The sequence below is a fragment of the Tarenaya hassleriana genome, unplaced genomic scaffold, assembly GCF_000463585.1.
Source record: "Tarenaya hassleriana unplaced genomic scaffold, ASM46358v1 Cleome5, whole genome shotgun sequence".
Lineage (NCBI taxonomy): Eukaryota > Viridiplantae > Streptophyta > Magnoliopsida > Brassicales > Cleomaceae > Tarenaya > Tarenaya hassleriana.
The window spans coordinates 5,219,156-5,244,908 of record NW_010967707.1 but is presented as its reverse complement, the minus strand read 5'-3'; the positions used below and the strand labels follow the sequence as shown (position 1 = coordinate 5,244,908).

General features: G+C 37.4%; 5 protein-coding genes and 1 pseudogene across 7 annotated transcripts; 4 read left to right on the top strand and 2 right to left on the bottom strand.

Annotated features, from left to right (window-relative positions):
• Nucleotides 1-922: 922 nt before the first annotated feature.
• LOC104827092 (serine/threonine-protein phosphatase 4 regulatory subunit 3-like) lies at nucleotides 923-9,690 on the bottom strand. Of its 3 annotated transcripts, none has more exons than XM_010560140.1 (25): nucleotides 9,470-9,690; nucleotides 9,311-9,364; nucleotides 8,566-8,646; nucleotides 8,339-8,438; nucleotides 8,159-8,243; nucleotides 8,009-8,058; nucleotides 7,564-7,643; nucleotides 7,063-7,122; nucleotides 6,561-6,660; nucleotides 6,387-6,464; nucleotides 5,840-5,907; nucleotides 5,558-5,626; nucleotides 5,400-5,477; nucleotides 5,220-5,315; nucleotides 4,828-4,898; nucleotides 4,567-4,644; nucleotides 4,321-4,414; nucleotides 4,053-4,154; nucleotides 3,444-3,652; nucleotides 3,238-3,352; nucleotides 2,657-2,788; nucleotides 2,457-2,564; nucleotides 2,270-2,379; nucleotides 2,097-2,192; nucleotides 923-2,004 (listed from the first exon to the last, which is right to left on the bottom strand). In XM_010560140.1, the coding sequence occupies exons 2-25, from the start codon at nucleotides 9,353-9,355 to the stop codon at nucleotides 1,491-1,493; spliced, it is 2,619 nt and encodes an 872-aa protein (XP_010558442.1). In that variant the 5' UTR covers nucleotides 9,356-9,364; nucleotides 9,470-9,690; the 3' UTR covers nucleotides 923-1,490. The 3 variants fall into 3 exon arrangements, with proteins under 3 accessions (XP_010558442.1, XP_010558441.1, XP_010558443.1); XM_010560139.1 differs by having other exon boundaries at nucleotides 9,311-9,361; XM_010560141.1 differs by having other exon boundaries at nucleotides 3,444-3,649; nucleotides 9,311-9,361.
• A 1,128-nt stretch (nucleotides 9,691-10,818) lies between these two features.
• LOC104827091 (60S ribosomal protein L29-1-like) lies at nucleotides 10,819-11,457 on the bottom strand. Its single transcript, XM_010560138.2, has 3 exons — nucleotides 11,374-11,457; nucleotides 11,152-11,255; nucleotides 10,819-11,053 (listed from the first exon to the last, which is right to left on the bottom strand). The coding sequence occupies exons 2-3, from the start codon at nucleotides 11,251-11,253 to the stop codon at nucleotides 10,970-10,972; spliced, it is 186 nt and encodes a 61-aa protein (XP_010558440.1). The 5' UTR covers nucleotides 11,254-11,255; nucleotides 11,374-11,457; the 3' UTR covers nucleotides 10,819-10,969.
• Nucleotides 11,458-11,691: 234 nt separating this feature from the next.
• On the top strand, nucleotides 11,692-13,911 carry LOC104827090 (GTP-binding protein SAR1B-like). Its single transcript, XM_010560137.2, has 3 exons — nucleotides 11,692-11,928; nucleotides 12,049-12,180; nucleotides 13,367-13,911. Exons 1-3 carry the CDS (start codon nucleotides 11,800-11,802, stop codon nucleotides 13,685-13,687), a joined length of 582 nt encoding a protein of 193 aa, XP_010558439.1. The 5' UTR covers nucleotides 11,692-11,799; the 3' UTR covers nucleotides 13,688-13,911.
• Nucleotides 13,912-14,716: 805 nt separating this feature from the next.
• On the top strand, nucleotides 14,717-15,374 carry LOC109115997 (beta-D-xylosidase 1-like). The gene is made up of 2 exons (XM_019204055.1): nucleotides 14,717-15,128; nucleotides 15,364-15,374. The coding sequence occupies exons 1-2, from the start codon at nucleotides 14,717-14,719 to the stop codon at nucleotides 15,372-15,374; spliced, it is 423 nt and encodes a 140-aa protein (XP_019059600.1).
• On the top strand, nucleotides 15,058-17,885 carry LOC104827461 (annotated as a pseudogene).
• A 1,164-nt stretch (nucleotides 17,886-19,049) lies between these two features.
• On the top strand, nucleotides 19,050-20,945 carry LOC104827089 (protein trichome birefringence-like 4). Its single transcript, XM_010560135.1, has 5 exons — nucleotides 19,050-19,592; nucleotides 19,714-19,906; nucleotides 19,997-20,193; nucleotides 20,268-20,426; nucleotides 20,520-20,945. The coding sequence occupies exons 1-5, from the start codon at nucleotides 19,126-19,128 to the stop codon at nucleotides 20,878-20,880; spliced, it is 1,377 nt and encodes a 458-aa protein (XP_010558437.1). The 5' UTR covers nucleotides 19,050-19,125; the 3' UTR covers nucleotides 20,881-20,945.
• The last annotated feature ends 4,808 nt before the right edge of the window (nucleotides 20,946-25,753 follow it).

The following is a 25,753-nucleotide window of genomic DNA, read 5'->3' as shown; positions in this document are numbered from 1 at the left end:
ATATATATATATATATATATATATATATATATATATATATATCGTCACCCTTATCTTTTTGGATAACTTTGTATGTTATATAGATATGATAGATAAAATATGTGGGATATACAATCTTTCAGTTGAATCTAATTAAAAATGCGTAATGTGATTCATGAATCTATTTGATAGCATATTTTGAATCATTATTAAAAATATTTTCTATATACTCATATTTAGTATTTTATAACTCGTTATTGAAACCGATATATATATAAAATATGATATTTCAAAAATATGTATATATACGTAAGTTTATTGATTATTTTAAATATTGGTTTTACTTATTTGATTTGATGTCGATGCATACATAATATTAGTAAGTATCACGCATATTTTTTTGTAATATTAGATTTTTGATATCTATCTATATCATTTACAGTTGTATATAAATAGATTAAATTTTAAAAATTCACTTACAAAATTTCTATCGAAAATTTATCATACTTATTAAAAAAATAAAATTTATACATTAGTCTAAAATAAATGAACTGGTTAAAAAACACACTTTGCTGCAAATATCTCAAATTCTACATTTTTATATTGTACAAGTACTAGATATGTATACGTACGTGTGTATTTGTAGACATCGTAATCTTTATCTTATCTAAAATTGGTGTTTATCATATGTGCGACATTTGGCACATATTTATTTATAACCATGGTTTCAAGAACATTACATCAGATGATTTATCGTTAGTTTTTTTTTTTTGTCTACTCCATTACGACAAAGACACGAGAGCATGAGAAGGTTGTTCACGTACATATCAACGTCCCCCGCCGCTATTTTACGAATACACGTGTCATTAGGCCACCTCAGTATCGCCACGAAGGAACAATTTTTTTTTTTTAATCGAATCCACCCAAAATCAAAACCAAGAAAAATCAAATACGGCGCTTCCTTTCTAACCAGAGACCAATTCGTCCTACCCAACAGCTAACGAACTAAGCATAACCCAAAAAACACATCACACAATAGACTATCATGAAATCAAAATCTAAGAACAAAACTCCCCACCAAAAAAAAAAGGGCCATTCGGATTCAAATGAAGAAAGTTTGTGATGATCATGATGATAGATTGTATTTTACAAATGCCAATTGCAGATTACTCATCAGCTCATACCACTGGAAAGGCTGTCGCCGAAGCGGTTTTTTTTTTTAACTTTTTTTTTGGTTCTTGCTATGTGTGGAAAAGGCTGCAAAAACACTATGAACAAGAACATTACCTCTTGTTCGGATCCATCTGTCGGCTCTATACACATTCTTCTTCCACTTCCATTAGTATCATAAACCAAGCCTCTTTGTGGTCTGTTTTTTTCGGCTAAAGCGTTTTTCCACGCCCTTCAGCCGCCATGGAACTGCCTTCTGTCACAGCCACAAGAACAAAGAGAGAGAAAGAGAGAGAGAGAGAAAACCGACGGTACCAAACTGTTCTTCCAAAGTGTTAAGCTCAGGATCCATTTACAGCCATTTCGGGTGATGATTTCTGGGGTATTAATGCATTTTCATCCCCAGTTAGCTTTCCATTGTCTGCTGCTTCCCTCTTGCTGTCAGAGAAGTTCCGGGAAGTAGAATCTTCATCGTCATCTGGACAGCTGCTGCTGTGGTCTTCGCAACTTCTGGACTTCTCAGATTCCTTTGTTTCTTGGCGTTCTTCCGGTGAGTTCTTGTTTGTTTCGGTTGAGTGTGTTGCTGCAGATGCGGTGGAGCCCGCAGTTTTCTTACCCGGAAGCACTGCCTGGCTAAGCGTCGAACAGAGTGCATCAAATGCGTTTTCCTTTATGGAACTTTTGACCAACCGTTGTTTTTTCAATGGCCCCTGCTCTCTTTCTCCCGAAGGGGATTTGCGTTTCAACCTACGGAACTCGACTTCTTCCTCCTCGGAAGCTTCTGGCTGTTTCTTAGGAGGCGGTTTATAGTCTTCATCATCATCGTCATAGTCAACCAATCCACCAGACCTCGGACTACATATCCATGGAAACAGTTAGCACATCCATTAAATAACTGCTTTATAATGCAACTCTCATGAATATCTAGTAGGAAGCTATTAATGTACCTCGAAGATGAATAGCTTGCTACCACTCCATTGGAGAGATGGGGCTTTTGTTGTTCTTTTTGTGTATTAGAAGCAGATGCTGAATCTTCTTCATCGCTGTCAGTAACCAATTTGGATAGAAAGCATGAGAATCGGGAAAGAGAAGCAAAATGTCTTAAGAACTTGATCCAGACCTGTCCTCATTGAAGTAATCTTCCTCTTCTTTATCCAAAGCACGCTCATCAATTCTTCTTCTAGAATCGACTAAATCAACATTGCTCTTCGGTACAGTACTTTCTAAGCACTGCAGATAAATCGTTAGGCAAAGGAATGACAAACCTGAATCTCCAAAGCAGAAATCAAGACCCCGAAAAACAGTACCTGCTCATATTTCACCTTGAATGCCTGGATGGAGGTCAAGTACTCAAATGGAGCCAACTGATCCCAGAAGGTATCAACTACATATTTGAGCAACACTGTTGCATTTCCCTGAACACAAAGTAGTCAATAATATTATAAACAGAGGAACATCAAGGACCTAAGATGGGGAAAAAGATGGAGAGAACGAGAAGAAATGGAACCTTGCGTATGTGCTCAAGAAGCTCCAGCACAGCAGAGTTCAGCAGATTGTACCGGTTGCCGTTGGCAACAAACACATCAATAACCGGTTTCAGTAGGTTGTTCTTAACAATGTAATTCTGCACATACTCATCCTGAAATAGAACGTCTCAGAAATTTCATAATACCCTTTAAATCTTCTTGATACAAAGGAACTTTAGTAGACACAAAGCAAATAAATGTGATGACCAGGTAAGGAATAATATTTTAGTAGTCCTAGAAATCATTGATCCACTATACATAGCTCATGATATGACACTGAAATTATCACTACCAGAAATAAAACATGTAGCAAACTAATTTATTTATTTAGGAATTGAAATAATCTTTGATTAACTAAAGATATTCGTGCTTCTTTATTCACAGATACCATTAGACCTCAAACTTTCAATCACAAAGGAGCAATAAGGATCTATTCCAGATAACAAATCTTCATCTTCTCCGGTTCAGTCATAGTTTTGCACTGGGTAAAATTGGTACAGCAAGTATCTGAATAAGGGAATCACGTGAACCTATTTCCAAAATGGAATCCAAATCTACTTACAAATATGGCAAGAAGAGTTCGGACATAGCGAATAGCAGCAACCACAAGGTGTTTTTCCTTTCTGCGTGTCAGATGCAAAACTTTTTCTGTCACATTATTATGGAGAAAATTGCACCTGAAGAGTGAAGAAGAAAATTCACATTATTAGTCAGCTGGTAGCAGGAGATTAAAACAAGAATTACCATGATAAGCATAACAAGAATTACTTTGTCCTGGAAGGATCCTGCAGAACGCAAAAACATAGCAAGTCGCAAATATTTGACAACACTTCAGGCTTCGCACTATGATGGCTTCCAACTTTTCCGGCTGCACCTTCAGATTTATTGTCAGGCCTCTCAGGACAGGAGGCAGTTATAACATCAACTAACTCAGGTAGATGCTTCTCACAGAAAATATCCATGATATTCGCTCTCTGCTAAAATGACAAGATTCATTGAAGAGCTTTGTTTAATAAAAGATCACAACAACTCTTCGCCAGATTAGAAGAGAAATATGAATACAGTTCACACAAATTTGCAGGGACTTCTCCCTAACAATCTAGCGATATATCTAAGAACAATGAGTACAACAACGAAAAAAAAACTAACTCCAAGTTTCCAACTTGTAGACTATTGAGGCAATTCTTAGGAATAGAGTACCCGCTTCCAATTCAACAACATGCAAAAATAACCCATCAGAGCAGAAACGATGGAAACTGTCTCTCGATTGCTTTTGACTTTCAAATGAGTCAGACATTAGTAGACATAAAATGAGGAGAATAACATCTCCCTTCTGCTTATCAGAAAATGGGATACTGAAAGGCAACAGCTATGCACCTGAGCTCCACTAGACAATGAATTTGGATCCAGTAAGCTTCGTATAATTTCTAGAAATTGGCAGTGCATCTTATCACCAAAATCTTCCATCATTCCCTTCACCTGTTTGGCAAACAATGGAACAGATAAATTGCCTTTTTCTCTTGTATTGTAAAAGAATAGAGGTCCGAGGTGACATATCCCTACTACAGTGCAATAAAGGGGAAAAAGGAAACGGGCTACAGGTGAAGAAACAATTCAAAGCCAATAAGCATATAGAAACAATTACCAGGAGACCAAGGAGGGGAGTTCCTTCTGGCCGAAGAATGTAAGAACGTAAAAGGTTAGAATCCTGATTAAAGAAAAGGATGAGGATGTCTGTCCTGCAATCATTACAATAATAAATCTTAAGTAGGTTAGAAATTAAGAATACATATCTGTTGTACAAATAATTAAACGGGAGAGCAAGTCAATGAAAATCAAGGAACAACAACAATCTATTCTATTTAACCATTCAAAGATAAAACTCATATACCCGGTTAATACAAGTTTCTTGTCTGGACTCTGCAAGACATCTGCTATGATGTCAAAAATCCCTTCATTAATGAGGTCCCTACAAATAAATAAACAGACAGGCCAGGTGCTTGAGATACATGATCCGCTGATATACAATTCTCAAGAAGCATTGAACAAAACAAATCTGGTATGATCATGTAACAGCTGCTCACACAAAGGGCCATTCTTCCAGAAGACTAATTCCCAACACCACAACATTTAGTTTATGTAAAGTGCATACCTAAAAAGCCGCAGTTGCTGCACCACCTGAAGGCTCTTGCTTAAACTACAAAATTCATGCAAGAAGCACACCTATTTCACAGAGATTGAAAACACATCAGTCTGGCTAGCTCACTTGAATAGCAATATGGTTCTTGGTGAAGATACAATTTCCATCCATTGCCATTTCTAGTTCATCTAAACATGAAGCTGGCAAAAACCGCAAAACTAGTTTCATTCCAAACATAGTACAGTGTCCCAGAGAACTTCTTAGTACTCTAGGATCCCTTTAGAATCACCTCTTCCCAGTAAAATTCCAACTAAAACAAGTTGCCAAAATGTTATTTCCGCCAAATACAACAACCATCGCATCCCAATACAAAATGAGAGATGCATTTTGATGCCAGGAGATACCAAATTTTTCTTGGATTCTGCAGATATAGAAGGTGACTTCAACCTTGCAAATAATTCTTGGATAAAGGTGCTGTCATCCTTCAGCAAAGAAACGACCTGCAGAAACGAAGAGTAATGTGTGAGAAAACAATATAGGATGCATGTATTCAAATGCCATATATATTATTGTCCACAACTTACTAAAGCATTGTTTGCATGGATTATTGAATTCAAGTTTGCCATTGTAGCATCGTCTACAACTCTAGCCAAAACAACATCCTGCAAGAAGTGACAAGTCATGAAACTTAAAGATTACAGAAGAAAAGTGTGTAGAAATTTACAGAGCTTGATTATGAAACCTTCAAATAACCAATTCTGTATGTCTGGTGTATCTTTGAAAGGACCAGGGGATCTTTAATTGGAATAGCCTGCAAAACAAAAGGTAGTACGAAAAGCGATCTTGAATCTGAAAAACTCTTTCCTCACAGAGCCTAGACAACCCTGATTTTTATGTCAGGTTGTGACCGCCAAACATTGCATGTAGCATCTCATCAAAACAAAGTGTCAACTAAATTTCCTAATCTCTGTGTCCTAAATAATGCTAAGCCATATGGAATATAGAAAAAGGACCACAGCATTACCTCCTTAAAAACAACGTGCTCTTTCAAAAAATTACGGTGATGTTGGGACTGAGGAACATCAGGATCATCTGAAAAGAGAAAAAGAAATTAAGCAACATAAGTATCAAATACTAGGTATCAGCAGAAGAACGCAAAATATTGGCAAGAATTGTGCACACACACTAGAGAATGTGAAAATAAACATTAAGCATAGAATAGATAATTACTGAAAACAATTACGCACCAATAAGTTTTTAGAGTGAACAACAAGGAGCCATCCAACTGATCATTTAAGCAACATAAATTCTTGGCAGAGAAAGATGAGTCTCATGACATGCAACCAAGAACATAAGATTCTTTCACTTTATCTACAGCTAGTTCCTGAGAAGTTATGAGGAACAAATTTAGACTTTGAGGGTCTCCCACTGCTACAAATCATTAACAGAAACCGAAATGGTTTCTCGTGAAATATGCACTAAACACCTATAGCTGTGTTCAGAAGTTCATGCCCCTCACTGTCTTTGAAAATAAATGATTAGCAGAGTTTGACCAGTGAAAAGATACTTACACTCTAGACACCCAATAATTTCCAAGATTAGCTCATCCCCAAAGATTTTCTCAAAGATCGGAGGACTATTGAGCAAAACTGCGTATAAAAGAAACAAGAATCATTGAGATTACATAAAATTCCGAAATGATAAAGGATGAAGAAAATGACATTGAGAGATATGTGAATACTAACTGATTCCTTTGACTATATTGAATATCATATGAAGGCCATCAACATTTTCCAAATCCTCACAGATTCTAAACACATCCATCAGTTTCCGGAAGAAATCTTGCTGCATCAAGGCAAGAAGGTCAATTGAGGAGGTTTACACGATTTACTCCTCAGGTAAGATATGTAAGAATAGCAATGGATGGATGAACTAGAAAAATGGAAGTGTTTCTTTGAGAACATGACAAAAATATTATTCCAGAGAAAAAGTTGTATTTGAACACTTTTCCATTATCTCTGCTCGTAATTAAACTGAAGCCACTCTAAAAGCCAAAATGTAGTGCACATTTTTACAAACTATGATTCGGAGACTAAAAACAATATTGCGTCAAAGAAAAACTTGGACCTGCAACAAGATTTTTTCCGAGGAGAACAAGCATAGGTAATAAACTAAACAAAATTGTAACGGCCAAGATTTCTCATACAAACAATGTTAACACAACATTGAAAAATATCTAACACTTACATCCTTCAAAATAAGTTCAGCTAGACGCATTTGATCAGTAATGCCACTCTCAGTCACAATCTGCAGAGAAAAACGAACCACATACATAAATTCTTGGACAAACAAACAAAAAAAAAAGAGAAAAGATTTTAAAAATTTGTAAGTAAATGAATTGACACGAAAACTTCCACCTACTGGTGTGCTAAAACAGAAGCACACCAAGAGGATCTATAAATATGGTGAGAAAAAGAGACCGTAGTTCTCTGAGGTCCATTGGGACACAGGAAGATTGCCAAATAAATAGTCCTTCTGACAGTGGAGAGGGAGAGGAAGAAGTTGGAAATGCAATGGAAAACAGCCAAGGGAAAGAATTTATACGCAATGTTATGCAATGCCCTACATAAAATATTAACGTTGAGATTGCTACTTTGCAATTTTTATCACATGAGAACATAACCAATAGGTAAATAATCTAGATAAACCGCAACACAATGAAAACATAAGGCAATAGAATCTTAGGACCTTGAGTATTAGAGGAAGCGTGGAAAGCTCTACGGCGGGAAGCTCCCTCAACTCACTATTCAGGCTGTGGAATGTTTCACCTGCTTAGTCACAGATGGTACTATTGTCAAATACAAAATTCATTATGAACTAGAAAAATATACAAGAAACGTGTGGCAAAACAATGAAAAAAAGTCTTAATCATTGCAAAAGTGACAAAACATATTGTTTCTATTCATATATTCTGAAGTCCAAATGACCATTATGCAACAAGTGCAATTGACTCATCCAACAACTACGCCTTCTTTTAGCAAAACACTGGTATTTCCATCACAGCAAAACCAAAATGAAATCCCATGTTGCATAGCAGAATAGAACAAGAATATATTATATACAAGAGAAGAATCAGAATGACATATAAATTATTCGATGACAAATAATCTTCCAGAGAGAAAAAAAACCTTACTGTTAAGAGAGTTGAAATGCATATTACGTTGCACAGTGCAGATCTGATCCCTGGACACAATAGACAAGCACGTGTCTGCAGTCAGAAAAAATTAACTGTAGAATCCAGAAGCCGGAAAAGGAAGAAAACATGACAGTTTCTATCACTTACCAAACATAAGAGCATCCTGCGGTTTCTTGAAAGCTCAAAGCCAGTTCTGTCGAGCGCTCTGGGTCTCTCCATGAGATAATTGTGTCTACATTGCAGCATATGACCAATTACTCGAACAAAAAGAAACAGCAGATATTTGAAAATATCATAGGTGATACAACCACAATTCACAAAGGCTACCTTCTTGCTTCTTGTAGATATCCTCAGGGCTGATGTGGTGCACAAGTAGTGTTTCATTGTCTTCTTCATCAATCACATAAAGACCCAGTTCTTCTGTTCGCTGCATTGGTAGCATTTCCATCTATCTCTTTAGTTATCAGAGACTTGAAAAGTTTAATTTCAGATTGAGTGCTGGAAATTCAAGCCTCAAGAGAAAACCAAGAAACCAGGTCAAAATTACTACAAACCTCCATATAGTCAATGGTGACATGTCCCGTTCCTCGGTCATCCCATTTACCATCTTCGTTTAAACGATAGACTTTCACTCTCTGAACAATCGAAACAAGTTAGAGATGCCCCCCAAAACGAACTTTTTGCCTAAGAAGTTTGTTGTCATAGTACATAGAGCAAATAAAATAACCACTTCAACTACAGATCTTCCCAAGTTTGGACATTAAACAAGCTTAATCCATAAAATTGAAGAATCTCACTAAAGCGCCTAGCTCGTAATAGGTTTTTAGATAAGATATCAAAAAGAGTCCCCAGTCGAATCCCATGGAAGGGATTACTTGCAAAGAGACCATGGACTGTCAGTTCTAATACATTAACCAACAGAGGGCAAACACATCTCGCTAGCTCGCCATTAACACCTGCCAAATATTGGATTCGCCACATTGCCCAACTGGGTGCAAACCTTATTACAACCAATGGATATTTTGAAACAACAAAATTCTAACCTTCAAATGTACTAAAAATCTCAAATTCCTACCGAATTTGGGCTAAACAACTGCTGGCTAACTAGGAAAATCTTCAGTAATGACACAGCTGATCAGCGGAGACCGTCATAACATCAAGCATCCAAGGAAACACAGATAAGTTCGCTAGCACAAAATCAACTGATCAATAGAAACAAATTCGAATCCAAGAACTTCCTAACACAAACCAGCAAACCCGAAGACCAGCTAAAGAAAGCGCGAGCGGAAACATACACACCTGCATCGAGTTGGAGGTAGATTGCGATTTGTCCGGAGCGCCCATCGCTAGCTTCTCCCGGTCCGATCCAAAATCGGGCCGCGAAAGAGAGTAAATTAGACCGACGTCGACGTCGAAGCGAAATTAGGGTTTTGGAGCGAAAAGGGAGAGATACGATACCAGAAGCCGAGGATATAAGCGGGAAATGAAGGTTTTCGGGGAGTGAATCAACAGAAATCCCTAACCGCCATTGACGTAGCAGCACAAACCCTTGTCATACTCTCTCTCTATCTAGTTTCTCTCTCCCAAGAATGTGCTTTCCTTTTGCCCCTCCTGTTATTTTCCTGCGCAAGCCTTTCCCCGACCTTCGAGACGCGGAAGAGGAGAGAAGGGAAGAAAAGAAAAAGCCACCGGAATAAACAACAAATAAAAATAATTTACATACGTTATGAATAAACTTCATTAATACCCTCACTTACAGTCTCAATTCACGGAAGAGCCACTGATTATTGTTTGTACTCTCCCACGCGCTTTCTCCCCGCGCGTGTACCGCACTCCCTTTACTGTTACGTGGCTGTGACCTTCGAGGAGTGACCTGCGTAACGATTCGTCCAAACCAAAATAATATCCAATTAATTATTGACCTGCGAGGAGAGTGACCTCCGGGGCCAGATATGCCCTGACACCTGTATCTGTGGTTGCAGAAATTCCACGTGGTGAACGGTGGTTGGTGTACCTATGAAGTGCAGCGTGGAAAGCCGCACCGAATCGAAGCCTCTACGCGAGCTTTTGGATCCCGTTGTGTGGTTCAGCAAGCGGCTGTCTCGCCTTTCCGCACTCTCTAATATTGTATTTTCTTTTTTTTTAGACCACGAAGAACAAACATGCAGCTTCGGTTTAATGGGTTTTATTGTTACATGATGTAAAAAAGCCATTTTTGCCGACAAATACAAAAGTGGGCTGAAGGCCCAGATTCACGACCCAAAAATGTTGGACCGTCTTCCAAACCCGACATCAAAACCAAATGGTTATAATTTCTTTAAACCAGAAAAAATCAAAACCGAACCGAATCAAATAAAAAAATAACCGAAAAAACCGATAATTTCTTTGAAAAAATGAACTTTTACCGAAACCGAATCGAACCCAAACTGAAAAATAACCAAAACGAATCGAAATTTATATAAAAACTGAATGGTTATAGTTTTTCTATAACCGAAATAACCGAACCGAATCCAAACCGAAATCCGAATTGGCCACCCTAGAGTTCACCGCAACTCACGAGCTGGGATTCATACCAAAACAACCACAAGACAAGACACAAATTGTCTTTTAGACCGAAACGAATTTTCAGATTAGTTTCATATCAGAATTCAGATACCATTCAGACATGCAACCCCAACCAGACCTAGCAATACAGGGCAACGCTTCAAAAGATATCTTTCGACTAGGAATTTCAACAAAAGATTCATCAACGAATAGGAGGGAGCACCGTTTGCTGGAGAGATTGGGAAAACAACAATCAACCGAACGAGAAAAGGAGAAGCATCATCAATCAAACGAGGGAGGATAACCAAATATCTCTGAGATTATGAAGCCAGTAACAGTACACCGACAACTTCCGTAAACATGATTAAACAAAAGGAGAAATCAATCGACTCCTTAATAAAAAACAAAACCACATTACTCTTCTCCGCTGGCATCCTCGCCGCTTTTGTTGTTGTGTTTCCTCGCGTACCTCTGGTTCCTCAGGAACTTCGGGTCCATCTACAGATTTTTCAACCAATTTAAACAAATCAAACACCCCGACAAACATCTCCAAAACAAAATCGGATCGGAATCGCTAAAAATGTTGTTAGACTTACTCCTTTGGTCGAGGTGTGACGGTGCCTCCTCGGCTTCTTGATTCCATTCTTATGCGCCTTGTGAGACTGGTTGTGAGCAGTGTGGTTCTTCGACTTCGCCATCTCTGCATCACCACCAAACGCAATAAACATCAATCACATAGAACAAGAAGTATCAGAGATGAACATAAAAGATCCACAACGCGATTTCCGATAAAGATCGACGGAGGAAATGAAACGAACCTGAGTAACGAGAGAGATCCTCCGCTCGGCTGAACTCACCGCAACAAAAACTCGGACCCTGCTGAAAACCCTAGCTTCTGATCATTTTATACTGGCGACTCGACTAAATGACTACAGTGCCCTAAACCGATAAAAATAATGGGCTTTAAGGAGCTCGGCCCATTAATATCATTAAGGCCCATAATGTGAGTTCATGAAAGAAACGTGGAGCCTCTGGTTGTACTAGAGGGATCAAGAACCCTACGAATAAATTAATATATCTCACAGTACCAAAACAAAACTGATTCGAAAAATCCGAATTTTATATATGTTTATTTTATTTCATTATTACATTACCTTCCCTTCAGATCCAACCTAGCTGTATTGTTCGTCTCCTCCGACTCTGTGAACTTCTTCACCAGATCCGTTTGATCTGAAGATCTAGCGATGTTTCTATTCGATTGGTTCTATGGGATTCTCGCGTCGCTTGGTCTCTGGCAGAAAGAGGCGAAGATTCTCTTCCTCGGCCTCGATAATGCCGGAAAAACCACTCTCCTTCACATGCTCAAAGACGAGGTTTGTTCCTCCTTATATTTTCCTTCAATTCGATTTCGATCTTGCCTTCGGGGCTGGGTTAGCGCCCTCGTATTTGGGTTTAGAGTTTATTTTGATTTGAATTGGCGTGTGTTTTTGCAGAGATTGGTGCAGCACCAGCCAACACAGCATCCGACGTCGGAGGAATTGAGCATCGGAAAGATCAAGTTCAAGGCTTTCGATTTGGGTGGTCACCAGATCGCTCGCCGTGTCTGGAAGGATTACTACGCTAAGGTAAAATTACCGTATACTGAATTCCCCTTTGCGGTGCATGGCGATGGATAAAATGGGATTCAACGTTATTACGCTGAGTTAATTGCAGTTCATGTGTTGGAGTCTGTTAGTGTAGAGGCTAATTGCAGACAATGTGTGATTGTTGGATGATGTTCTTAAGCAGTTTTATCTGCTGTTGCTGCTTGTAATAAGTGAATGTACATTTTGATTATCTGAAGACTGATGTTTGTTAAAGCTCAGTATTTACGATCTTTTCTCTCGGCTTGTTTTTCTCTGTAAACGTAGGAATCTTATCTGTTGTTCAAATTTTGTTATCCAACTTACGAAAAGCTTAACTATCTGTATCTTGTTTACAATCGTATCGTTATGATGAAAGCTAGTGTATTGTGTGTGTGTTTTTAATCTCTGGTCTCGGTGTCTGTAGCGAGTTTAGTTTCAGTTGCCATTGCATTTAAAGGTTTCAACTTTGCCGAGTCTGTGGGGATAGATAGCTAGTGTTTCTGCTTTCTGCTTCTCCATGACATTTGGGTCCTTTTTCTCATTTATCTGAATGCTAAGGTCGACAGTTTGATACCGGATGTCATATGTTTAATGTTCGACATACGTTGTACCGTAGAATGGAAGCCTTATGGGGATGATAATCTCAGTTCAGTTCTTATGCATCTATTCCTCTGCATTCTTAGCATAATACCAAACTTCATTTCCACTTCATAAGTTGCGTAATGAACTGCACGGCTTTCTTCACTCCGGAACAGATGAGTCATTGTCTTATGATTTTCTTGTGCTTGTTTGATAACTTCACCTTCCTCCCAGAGCGGAGAGTGGGTTCAGATGATTGTCTTGTTTGCGAAAACTTTCCTAGAATTCCAGAAAATAAATGTTTAATTAGAATCTGAATATACAGTTTGTTTAGCGGTTTCTGTTTGTTCATACCGTGTGTATCATTTTTGTTAGATAGCAAGGAAGAATTTATTTAAATTAGGGTGCCCTAACTCCCTTGGAGTTGCTAGTTAGGATGAAACCGGTAGTCCTAAGAGAATCTTCTTTCTTATTTGTCTGATCTGAAAGCTGCATTGTCCAAAACCCTAGATTAGGCTAGCATTCTCGTATGTTGGTTATACACTCCACAAACAAGTAGACTAAACGTGTAATGGCTAATACATTTTCTCCCCCATTCTTCAAACAGGTGGATGCAGTCGTGTACTTGGTGGATGCCTTCGACAAGGAAAGGTTTGCTGAATCAAAGAGGGAGCTCGATGCACTTCTGTCGGATGAAGCCCTAGCCAGCGTCCCTTTCCTCATCCTCGGGAACAAGATCGATATCCCTTACGCTGCCTCGGAAGACGAGCTCAGGTACCATCTCGGGCTGACCAACTTCACTACTGGGAAGGGCAAGGTTGTTCTCGCGGATTCCGGGGTTCGCCCTCTTGAAGTTTACATGTGCAGCATCGTCAGAAAGATGGGTTATGGCGATGGGTTCAAGTGGCTTTCTCAATACATCAAGTAAGAGCTTCTTTTTTTTCCATGGTGTCTGGATTAGGACACGGAAATCGGAAGACACAGAGAGACTTTACTTGTAGTGTCAAGGTTTTTTTTTTTTTTTTTTTTTTTTGAAGTTTACGTCTTTGAAGGAACCATGTTCGGTTCCTTTTGTTGACTCCATAGATTTTTTTTTTTTTAATCATCAATCGCGTTTTGTTCACAAAATATATCGCAGACTCGTTGAATGATCGAAGATGGGGTGGTCTTAGACCGATCAATCCATTGGTCTCTACTCTCCAGAGGATCAGAAACTATCATAAGCCCAATTTGAAAAACAAAATTCTCAAATATGAATATTTTTTATATATATAAATATATCAATTATTCTATATTTTGAAATAAAAGCATAGATTTTAAAATTATCAGGCTACAAAATCTCATGTAAATATGTGAATTTGTTATCAATTTTAAAATGATACATGAATTTCAATTCGCTCCCCAAAAAAATACGAATTTTATTTTACTCCCATTTAAAATTTGTGAATTTCACAAGTATTTTCAAAAACCATACACATTATTTGATATCTTTTTTTGTATGATATAGTTTTCCCCCCGAGCTTTGTGCGAGTTTTTTAAGTACATGTAAAATTTATAGATTTAACTAGACATCCAGAAAAGATCGTCTATTTAAAAAAAATATATATTTGGAATTTTTTGGAATACGATTTTTGCAAAAATAGAAATCTCAAAACGTTTTCTTATCCAAAGTTCGAATTAGTTTACAAGTAAAGAAACAGAAGTCTATCTCTAATGTAGTTGCAAACAGTTTTTCAAACATGGAGATATGTCATGATCTCTTTGGTCTTCGTTTTGAATCTGTATGGATATGCGGTTATGTAATTACAGATAATACCTAGAAACAAAGATTTCCAAAAATAGAAAGCGTTTAGTTATCGACTGATATATAAATACGCATGCATGCATGCATGCAAAAAGCAATCAAAACACACGAGAAAATCACGAACACGAAGCATTACACGTTAAAAAAAACAAAATGAAAATCTCCTGCAAGTATATCGTCGCAGTGTTAGTCGTGTTATGGTCGGTCCACGCCACTGAGTCAGCTCGGACGCCGTTCGCGTGCGACCCGACAAGCGATTTCACTCGGACGCTACCGTTCTGCCGGGTGGATCTACCGATCGAGGCGAGGGTGAAGGACTTGATCGGACGGCTGACGCTGCATGAGAAGGTCCAGCTTCTAGGTGATAACGCAGCGGCGGTGCCTCGGCTCGGCATCCAGTGGTACAAATGGTGGTCGGAGGCTCTTCACGGCGTCTCGGACGTGGGGCCCGGCACCAGGTTCGGCGGTGCATACCCAGCTGCCACTAGTTTCCCTCAGGTCATCACCACGGCTGCATCCTTCAACCAGACGCTCTGGGAAGAGATCGGACGGGTGAGAATACAAGGCCAATATTCAATTCTCGTTCATACACTGGTTTTGAATTCGGATTCGTATTTTGAAGTTAAAAAAATTATAGATAAAGACATTATTATGTAAACTCTAATATTATGTTAATTTGTTTTATTCTTACCTAACTTTGAATGATTGGAATATTCGCCCTTCATTCCAATATATTGCTGTTACTGATTATACAAACATGCTAACAATTACATTGTTGTTATTGATTTGAATGATTGTAGGTGGTGTCTAATGAGGCAAGAGCCATGTACAACGGCGGTACGGCCGGTCTCACCTATTGGAGCCCTAACGTGAACATAGTCCGCGACCCTCGATGGGGACGTATCCAAGAAACTCCCGGAGAAGATCCTTTCGTTTCCGGAAAATACGGCGCCAGCTATGTCCGCGGGCTACAAGGCTCCGGCAACGGCGACAGCCTTAAAGTCGCCGCCTGTTGCAAACATTACACTGCCTACGATCTTGATAATTGGATGGGTGTTGACCGTTTCCATTTCAGCGCTAACGTAAGTACCCATATATATATTTTTTAATTTTTTTTAATCGGGTACCATGGACCAAATTTCAAACTAATCTCAAAACCGAGAATCAGTCATCCAAACTTGAACTTCTAATTCTGACGAAACACACGTTTTACACCCCATTTCACTAATTGAAGTATCAAACTATCTATTTTTAATGTTCTTTTACGTAACAAAAAAAGTTTTTTATTGAATATTTTTTTTTATTGTTCGTTGAGAAGGTCACAAAGCAAGATCTTGAAGACACGTTTAACGTGCCGTTCGAGACATGTGTCAAAGAGGGAAACGTCGCTAGTGTGATGTGCTCTTACAACCAGGTCAACGGAAAACCGACGTGTGCTGACGTGGATCTCTTGAAGAACGTCGTCCGTGGCGAATGGAATCTTAAAGGGTGAAAAATCTCGATGACCTACAACCTTAATAATTTCTATCCAATTTTGCTTCATTTCGATATATACATATACATACATACATATATATATATACAGGTATATTGTTTCGGATTGCGACTCTGTGGAAGTGCTTTTCAACAAGCAACAATACACCGGAACTCCGGAGGAAGCAGTTGCAGCTTCTATCAAAGCCGGTAACTTTTCTCTCTTCCTAGCCATGATAATAATGATGATGATACCCAAGAACAATAATCTAATCGTGAAATCGTGTCGTTTTGCAGGACTAGATCTGAACTGCGGGGCGTTTTTGCCGACCTACGCGGAAGGAGCGGTCAGCAAGGGACTATTGAATGAATCCGACGTGGATAACGCCGTTGACAACACCTTGACGGTCCAAATGAGACTCGGTATGTTCGATGGGAATCTTGGTCCGTACGGTAATCTCGGACCAGGAGATGTTTGCACTCCGGCCAATCAAAACCTAGCCCTTGAAGCAGCCCACCAAGGCATTGTTCTTCTCAAAAATTCTAGACGCTACGCGCTTCCTCTGGACCCCATGCGCCATCGCAATATAGCTGTCATCGGACCCAACTCGGATGTAACACAAACCATGATCGGAAACTATGCTTGTTTTTCCTCAATCTCTACCCCTTGAATGCACCTTATATATATATATATATATATATATATATATAATTTATCTTAATACTTTATTTTATTCCTTTAGGAAAACCATGTGGTTACACTTCTCCGTTGCAAGGGATCTCAAGATACGCAAGAACTCTATACGTGCAAGGCTGTGTGGGAGTTTCATGCACCGGAAACGAACAGTTCAACTCGGCCGAGGTGGCGGCGCGTGGAGCAGACGCTACGATCCTCGTGATGGGAACCGACCTATCCATTGAGGCGGAATCACTGGACCGAACAAGCCTACTGTTGCCAGGTCACCAACAAGAGCTCGTGTCTCGTGTGGCTCGAGCCTCTAGGGGTCCGACCATATTGGTCATCATGAGCGGTGGTCCCGTCGACGTCACGTTCGCCCAGAACGATCCACGTATCAAGGCCATCATCTGGGCTGGGTATCCGGGTCAAGCCGGTGGTGCCGCCATCGCTGATGTCATCTTCGGCAAAGCTAACCCAGGTATCAATATTATCAAATATATTCATGCATTGTGATCCATGTCAGGTACATATCATATATATACACACACATGTATGTATTGATGACAGGTGGGAAGTTACCGATGACGTGGTATCCGGAAGATTACGTGGACAAGATCCCGATGTCGAACATGGCCATGAGGCCATCGGGAGATTTCCCAGGGAGGACGTACAAGTACTACAAGGGACCTGTGGTTTACCCCTTTGGCTTTGGCTTAAGCTACACCACTTTCAATCACACTTCTCTACAAACTCCACCGACCAAGATCTCAGTCCCGATCTCAGGTGCAAAAACCTCGGCCAGTTACGTAGAAGTGTCTCAGGCCAAGTGTGATAAAATACCGAAGATACCCTTGAAAGTAGAGGTGGCCAACACGGGGATGGTCGACGGGAGCGACACTCTCTTCGTGTTCGCTCAGCCTCCGGTCGGAGAGGCGACCGCGTTGGGTCTGAACAGGCAGGTGGTCGGGTTCGAGAAGGTTCTGGTCGGGGCAGGGGCAAAAAAGACAATTCAAGTGGACCTCGATGTATGTGAGAATCTTGCCGTCGTGGGTGAGAATGGGAACAAAAGAATATCGTTTGGTAAGCATAAGTTGTACATTGGGCATGTTAGATACTCTGTTCAGGTTCAACCAAGCTTCGGACAAAACTAAACGTATGCGACATTGTAAATGATTTGTGTATCGACCCACATTATGTAATTCGTTCTATGCTTTCTTTATTCAAGTTAATGAACTTGTGTACTCTTTTTTTTTTTTTTGCGTGTACATTTATAGTTTTTGTTGTTGGTGTTATTTAAATCCTCGGTAGGTGTCAAACGGTCCGGTCTGAGTAGCCCACAATTAACCCGAAGATTTCGGATTCGAATTCAGACCGATCGAAATTTTTTGGGTCTATAAATTAAGTTTGTTCCTATAAGACACGGGTTTGGACTCGCATGGGATCGGACGAGATGAACCTTTTTAATACTTTACTCGTGTGTATTGATAATTTTTATTGCATTTATTTTAAAAAAATAAATCGATCTTTTAGATCGGTTCAAAATCTGAATTAAATCTGATTCGAAAATTTGAATTTTTTCGGGTTTATAATTTTAAATTCAAAACATGATACTTTTCGAACGGGTTCGTAATGAGGTTTGAGTCAAAATTGACACCCTAATCCTTATATTATATATATATAATTATATGTTGTTTACTTGATCATATTAGAAAACAATAGTTTTATTACATATAATAACCTTATCGTTTATATATATATATATATTCGTCCAATAATATAAAAACCAAGTGAATCCTTCGCTAGAGAAAAGTTTTTTTATAACGAAAAGGTTTGTTGGGTCTTCGACACACTTAATTCTCATGGATTTGGAATCGATCTTTAGTCACACAATTAATTGTACACATCTTCTCCTCCAATGGAATCGAATCCAGAACTTTGAGAATGCGTTAAAGAAAAGTTTTGACCATCATATTGGTTTTTTAAAATAAAAATTGAATATAAAATAAAATGTGAGTAAAATAAAAACCAATGTAAAAAATCAAACGAAAATCGTTTCATAAAATCGAAAAAATTAAATTAATTAAAAGTAATCAAACTATAATACAAATTGAGTTTGTAATACAGATTCTTATATTTAAGTATATATATACCCTTTTAGGTTAATAGTATTATATTAAGCGTTTTAATATTGATTTATAAAACATATAAAAATTAGCATTGATTTATTAATATCATCTTTTTTATGCGCATTAAATCAAAGACTGAAAGTAAACGCACGGTAAAAAAACTGGCCACATGGGATCAAATTTAACCGTTACATTTCCCTTTCCCTCCAAAAAAAAAAAAACAGAGAGACTCTGAAAGATTTTCCCAGAGACAGAGAACGGAACAGAAACCTGATTGTTCTCCAATGGCGGATCTGAAGAACCTCTTCGTCACCACAAAAACTCCATCTACGACTCAGATTTTACTAACTTTTCTGCTCTTCCTCTCTCTCTTCCTCTTCTCCTCTTCGTCTCTCTCGGATTTCTCTCCCTCTGTGATCGTCTCGAGCTTCACCTCCCGTCTTCTCATGGCCGCAAACTTCTTCTCTTACCCTTCTTCTCCTTCGGATACTTGCACCGTTTCGTCTGTTTCCTCAGAAAGAATCCGCGTCAACAACGATTCGAGAAGAGGCCGAGAGATCGACACAGTGACCAAAGAACTCAATTCTTGCGATATCTTCGACGGAAGATGGGTTCTTGATGAATCTGGTCCGGTTTATGCTCCCGGTTCTTGCTCTTACCTCGAAGACAAGTTCAATTGCTTCAAGAACGGCCGTCCCGATTCGGGTTTTCTCCGTTACAGATGGCGCCCTCACGGATGCACAATCCCGAGGTCAAGATTTGGAGGGTTTTGACAATCTGATTTCTGGGTTTTTCTCCTTTGAAGTTCCTCTGTCGAGATTGTTTTGTCACTGTGTTCATCTTATCCTATTCCGGGATTTTGGGTAATGTAGGTTTGATGGGAGGAAGATGCTGGGAATTCTGAGAGGGAAAAGACTGGTTTTCGTTGGAGATTCATTGAACAGGAACATGTGGGAGTCACTGGTCTGTTCCTTGAGCCAATCGCTGGAAGGCAAGAGCAGAGTTCTCAAAGATTCTTCTGCTAGATGGAATCTTATCAATGGCTCTTACGGTTTCAGATTCAAGGCAAATTCCTCAGATCCACACAGCTTCCCTCTCGATAACGCATTGTGTTTTAGTTATTGACCGCCTTTCTGGGCTTTGAACACAGCGCAGGAGTTTCAGTGCTCTATCGATTTCATCAAATCCCCGTTCCTCGTCCAAGAATCAAAGTATTCCGACAGATTCGGGAAGAAGAGAGAGACGTTGAGGCTCGATGTGATCCAAGGATCGATCACCGAGCTCTACCGCGATGCGGACATAGTCATCTTCAACACTGGCCACTGGTGGACACACCAGAAAACCAACAAAGGGTATGATCACATGACAAGAATATTCAGTCGCTCTTCTTCAAGAATAATCCCTAACTCATGGGTTTTTGTTTCAGAAAGGGTTATTTCCAGGAAGGAAGCCATATTTACGACAGATTGGAAGTGCGAAAAGCGTATACTAAAGCTCTCCATACATGGGCTGATTGGGTTGATGCCAATATCAACATCAGCCGAACCAGAGTCTTCTTCGTCGGCTACTCCTCCTCCCATTTCAGGTCAGAATATTCTGACCTTTCTTTGCGCTTAAGCAACCTTGAACCTGGAAATTTTTACAGATCTTGATCCGGGTCCTTTCCGGTTTGCTGCAGGAAAGGAGCATGGAACTCAGGTGGGCAATGCGACGGAGAACTCGAACCGATAAAGAACGAAACGTATGCGGGAGAATATCCATGGATGATGAGGGTGCTCGAGTCGGTGATATCGGAGATGAAGACGCCGGTTTATTACATGAACATCACCAAGATGACATGGTACAGAACCGATGGCCACCCTTCTGTTTACGGACAGCCTCCAGAGATCCGGGGAAGAAGCTCCGTAATGTTCCAAGACTGCAGCCACTGGTGTCTCCCCGGCATCCCCGATTCTTGGAACCAATTACTCTACGTCACGTTGCTACTCTCCAGACGCCGTTCCTTGTCTTACAAGTCACTTGAAACTCTCTTGTCTTAGCCCATTATGATGAATCGATATGCCCAGTTTCTTTATCAAACGTGAAAACCTCTCTCTCTCTCTCATTCTGAGATTCCTTTCATTGCTAATCATGGAAGCTTCATTTGAAAACTCTCTTGTCTTGGTGAATGATGAAAAGACACGTATAGACAGTTGAGGTTCTTCTTTCAAGCGGCGAAAAGTCTCTCGCTGATCCAGAAGGTCTCTCTCCTTTGTTTTCCTGATTCCTCCTGAGGTACTAATAATTAGTCTTAATACTACGTCGTTTTGAGAGTATTAATAATGATTTAATTTGGATATTGCATTCTCTTTTCTTGAGTTTGTTAGGAATAATCTTATTTTATTGCATTATTTTATTTATTTTGAAATTTTCAAAAGTTGGGTGCTAGTCTTTAGGCATATCCCATGTAATTTGCTCACGTTCTCTTTCCAAGCTGGTTTTTGTTTTGTATTTAAAAAGGCATCAGCATGAAATAAAAAAATATATATTTCTTCCTAATGATATTATCTCTTTCTCTCTCAAATATCTTTCCATGTTTTTTCAGTATAATATATATTTTCGTCGATAAAGTGATGCAATAATATTTTTTTGGGTCTAGTTTCTGAAGATTTGTAATAGAGTTTGCAATCACGTAACGGTGCCATTCTGATTACTTAATTTGGAAAAAGAAATTATCTTTTTATTAACATAATTCTTGAAGAATCGTAATATAATTTTTCTTCCTCTTATGGAATAAAAAAAATATATACTTTACCAAAAAAAAATTCTTAACCAAAAAATAAAAAATAAAAAAATATAATCAATAGTTATAGATTGTAATTTTATGTTCTTTAATTTTTTTTTTACTTTTACTTTTAAATAATAAAATTGAATTCTAATATATATTTTTTAGGGTTTTTTTACTATATATAAAATCTGTGTTACATATAATATGTTTATTCATATATAGTCTAAACAATTTGAAATCTTTTAGACACCGACTACAACAACGCTCTAAATGCTAGGACGGATCCCAATTAATCCCATTAACATCTCACATTTTCTTGAAATCGTTTTTAACATAGTGATAATAATTTAACATATTTGCCGTAATTTATTGACTCGTTAATAGAGTTAATATTGTAGAATCATTACACCTTTGGACCGTCTCAACTGTTATACCGGCTCCTGTGCTATTATTTAACCTACGCATAACGACAAAAAATTTATACAAAAAACATTAATTTCTTTAGAAAGCTGGATTGGATTGGTGCGCGAACTATTTAATAGTTCAAACTTCAAAGTAAACTAATTTTATAAATTTTGTGAATTAGATATATCATTGGTTTATTGTTATGCTGATGATTTTTTTAATCATTTATCTCAAATTAATTTACATATTTTTAGGCTATTTTTCAATAATTTCATCGGTACCCACAAATCGCTCTCATGATCAACTACGTACCAACCTTCAAAACACACTTTGTCACGGGGAATTTCATTAGGATATTCTGTAGAAAACAAATATATATTTGAAGAATTTTCATGTTTATGTATGTAATATAATGTTTTTTCCATATATAAACTCTAACCGAATATTCCGTTTGGTCCGTAAAGTTCAATTCAATATATTAAATGCGTATAATTAAAAAGAGAGCAACGTCGGGCAACGCGACAAAAAAAGCAAGTTGCTTCCTTCTTTCATGTGACAATGGGCTAAGCCATACCTACATTTAACATTTTCACCAATGCACAGACAAGTTTGAATTTTAAAAATCTTGATTTTTATGTTTTTTCATATATATATATGCAGGTATATTTTAGCGTAATCATATTGTTAAAGTCAATATCTATCTAATCCGATTCCAGATAAATCCAACATAAAATTATCGAAACAAAATTTCAACTATTTTACATAACTTGTAGCTTGGTATTCACGTTATCGTTACTTCTAAAAATGTTGATTCTAATTATATGATAAATGCGAATTATATTTTTAAAATTTTGTGATAATATATATATATATATATATATATGTATTAAATAATCTATCATATTTATCGACAAGTTACATGTGCAATGTATCAATGAGGTAGGTGTTTCATTTATGGTTATGGTGGCAATATATATATATATATATATATGTATGTACACATATATACAATAAAATATCAAACGTATCATACTATCATTGTATGTAAGTTGGTGAGAAGATCTCATGATCCTTATGGACCTGCATGGCCATTAATAACCTTCATCTTTATATACTTCCTTATTTATACCGGCGGACCGTCATGCGTGGACCCAAAAGAAAGTTATATAATATTGCACGATAAATTCTCTGTATATGTAACTTTTAGATTTATTTGATAAACATGAGTAATAAATTTGCAAATTGTTAGGGTTTAACGGGAATCTTGAAATTATTGTCACATCTTAGTGGTTCAGTAGTCATTAATTCCTAGTAGATATAACTTTGAATAATAAGAAATTAGACATTAAAATGATAGATCGTGTGTATAGCTGTATATATCAACTACATGTATGAATATATGTTAGATATTGTGATATTCGCCGGATTTTATATTCAATATTATATATATATATATATATATATATATAGCAATTTGTGAAAGCAACGGATGCAAAGGGACAAAAAGAATTTAGGTAATGCAATAAATATGAACCTTTGCTCGGTGTCCCAAAAGAGATTCCCGATGTCTACGTGACTTGTCCTATTTTTATCCATGTATTTTCCAATGTATAATATTCATGATCTCATAGGAATTTTTAAATATACATGTACTATAAATATATATTTTACACAATAAAAAGTTTGTTAGATCAATCAATATTTTGTTTAGTAGATTAGTAATAATTATGTTAGAAAATGTTAAAGATTATATAATATTTATATATATATGTCAAATTTTTTTAAAGATTTAGAAAATAATTACAATGTTAAATTAGAATCCAAAGACAAATAAATATATGTTTCGTAACAAAATAAAGAATTAAAAATAAAAAATAAAAACCAGAAACTTCGGCATAGAAAACTAAATTTTAGGCATCCAAAACTAGTTTTTGAATATTTATCAATCTAAAATTGGATATTAAATTTTAGGTATAGAAAAAAGAGTCATGTGTGGTATTAATGCATTTTACGGCCAAGGTTGACAAATGGGGATTTAGATGCGAAGATTACCAACTTTTTTTTTATTTTTAAAAAAGAACATTTTTGAAGTCAACGAATAAAGTTTAGCTAGCAACGAACTTTTATAGTTAAAAAAATACACTATGAAGGTTTTTCCTCACTACGTTTTAATGCTTCTTCTTTTTTTTTATCAATCAAAGGAATGTGTTCATTTTGTTGAGCAAAAAAGAATAATAAGTTAGTTATTTTGTCTCGTTTCGAATTCGAACCTCAAATTTAGGAATAATAAGTTAGTTATATTCCAAATCCTTCCGATTCCAAAATTAGTCTAAACTTTAGACCCTAATATCTGGTTATCCAAAAAAAAAAATATTATACAATGCAGAACTAGAGAATTAATTAAGTGGAGGTAATTTTATTTTTATTATAAACAATATTAATTTTACGGGGGCATTATACAGTTTTATTTAAAATTTTCTATAATTTGTGTGGAAAACATATTTTTTAATTGGTTGAGTGGGGCATATACCCCATACACTACACTTGTATGTAGATCCGCCCATTGCAAACAATAAAATAGAAATTCCCCATGTGTGTCTGTATATATATATACATACATTTGTACGTGAGTGTCTATATATATACACATAACAAATGGTACGTAAACACACAATATATACATATATTTTCTATAAACAGCAAGTTAATTGACGGTTCAACCCAACTAAATCTTCTAGAGTTGTAAAACTATTTTTTGTTGTTTAGAATGCGCACGTATCATCGATCTCAACCACTTGCGTCGGTCCATTAGATAGCACCACTGCGCAGTCACGTATGTATGTGATTTTTCGGGGCCCGCGGCCGGGGGCTGTCAAGTTCAAGGTGTTCACTTCCGCAAGTACAAATGTAAATCTTTTGTTTCCGTAATTCAAAATTTTTATTTTTATATCTGAAATGTAATAGATTTAATCATTCGAATTAGAGTCTGATAGTAGTTTCCAACGTCTTACAGTATAATGTAAATATTCTTACATTTCGGGCATTAACTTAATTATTATGATGCAATAGAAATCCTTAGTGTGCATATATATATATATATATATATTGTGACTTTATTTATTTCATACCGTTTTAACAAACCGTATTTATGGCTTATTACATGTATTTGTCGATAAGTTTATTGTTGGCAACAAATGTAAAATGGTAGAGGCCGTTGGTCTCTGTTACCTAGCATTCAATCATGTCTTACTATAGTTAGAGTAAAATAACGGGTCTCTAACCTTTGCGACAAAAAGAAAGGAAAATATTAAATAATATTCAATAACTTTTTTTTGGTATGTATATATATATATATTTTGATACATTGGAAAACTTGCCCTACAATTCTTCGGATTGGACACCAGACACCATAACGCCTCACAGCCCAATGGGTCAGATGAAAACGACATCAGGACAGCATCAGGGACCAAGGAAAACCTCAAGCCCATGCACACGAGCCTGCAACACTGAGAGGTAAATCAGTCGTAACTGACAGGCGACAGATGAGAGATAAGGAGACGACAAGGAGTCGAACCCCCGACCTCATGGTTTCCCCTTATGTTCCTTAACTAATTCACCAGGGGGTTTTCCCTGGTATGTATATATTCAATAACTTGTATTGTATATGTTAAAATAACGTTTATAATTTTAAAGCTTATATATACATATATAAAGAAAGAATTCCGCGTGTACATGTTGCA

Bases quoted from the DNA above. Each gene is read 5' to 3' on its own strand.
- LOC104827089 (XM_010560135.1), top strand. From the start codon at position 19,126: ATGGCGGATCTGAAGAACCTCTTCGTCACCACAAAAACTCCATCTACG. The intron at 20,194-20,267 runs GTATGATCACAT...TTTTTGTTTCAG, and splicing joins CACCAGAAAACCAACAAAGG to AAAGGGTTATTTCCAGGAAG. The intron at 20,427-20,519 runs GTCAGAATATTC...GGTTTGCTGCAG, and splicing joins TACTCCTCCTCCCATTTCAG to GAAAGGAGCATGGAACTCAG.
- LOC104827090 (XM_010560137.2), top strand. From the start codon at position 11,800: ATGTTTCTATTCGATTGGTTCTATGGGATTCTCGCGTCGCTTGGTCTC. The intron at 11,929-12,048 runs GTTTGTTCCTCC...GTGTTTTTGCAG, and splicing joins TTCACATGCTCAAAGACGAG to AGATTGGTGCAGCACCAGCC. The intron at 12,181-13,366 runs GTAAAATTACCG...TTCTTCAAACAG, and splicing joins GGAAGGATTACTACGCTAAG to GTGGATGCAGTCGTGTACTT.
- LOC109115997 (XM_019204055.1), top strand. From the start codon at position 14,717: ATGAAAATCTCCTGCAAGTATATCGTCGCAGTGTTAGTCGTGTTATGG.
- LOC104827091 (XM_010560138.2), bottom strand. From the start codon at position 11,253: ATGGCGAAGTCGAAGAACCACACTGCTCACAACCAGTCTCACAAGGCG. The intron at 11,054-11,151 runs GTAAGTCTAACA...AAAAATCTGTAG, and splicing joins GTCACACCTCGACCAAAGGA to ATGGACCCGAAGTTCCTGAG.
- LOC104827092 (XM_010560140.1), bottom strand. From the start codon at position 9,355: ATGGGCGCTCCGGACAAATCGCAATCTACCTCCAACTCGATGCAG. The intron at 4,899-5,219 runs GTATCTCCTGGC...TCTGTGAAATAG, and splicing joins CAGAATCCAAGAAAAATTTG to GTGTGCTTCTTGCATGAATT. The intron at 3,353-3,443 runs GTAATTCTTGTT...TTCACTCTTCAG, and splicing joins CAGGATCCTTCCAGGACAAA to GTGCAATTTTCTCCATAATA.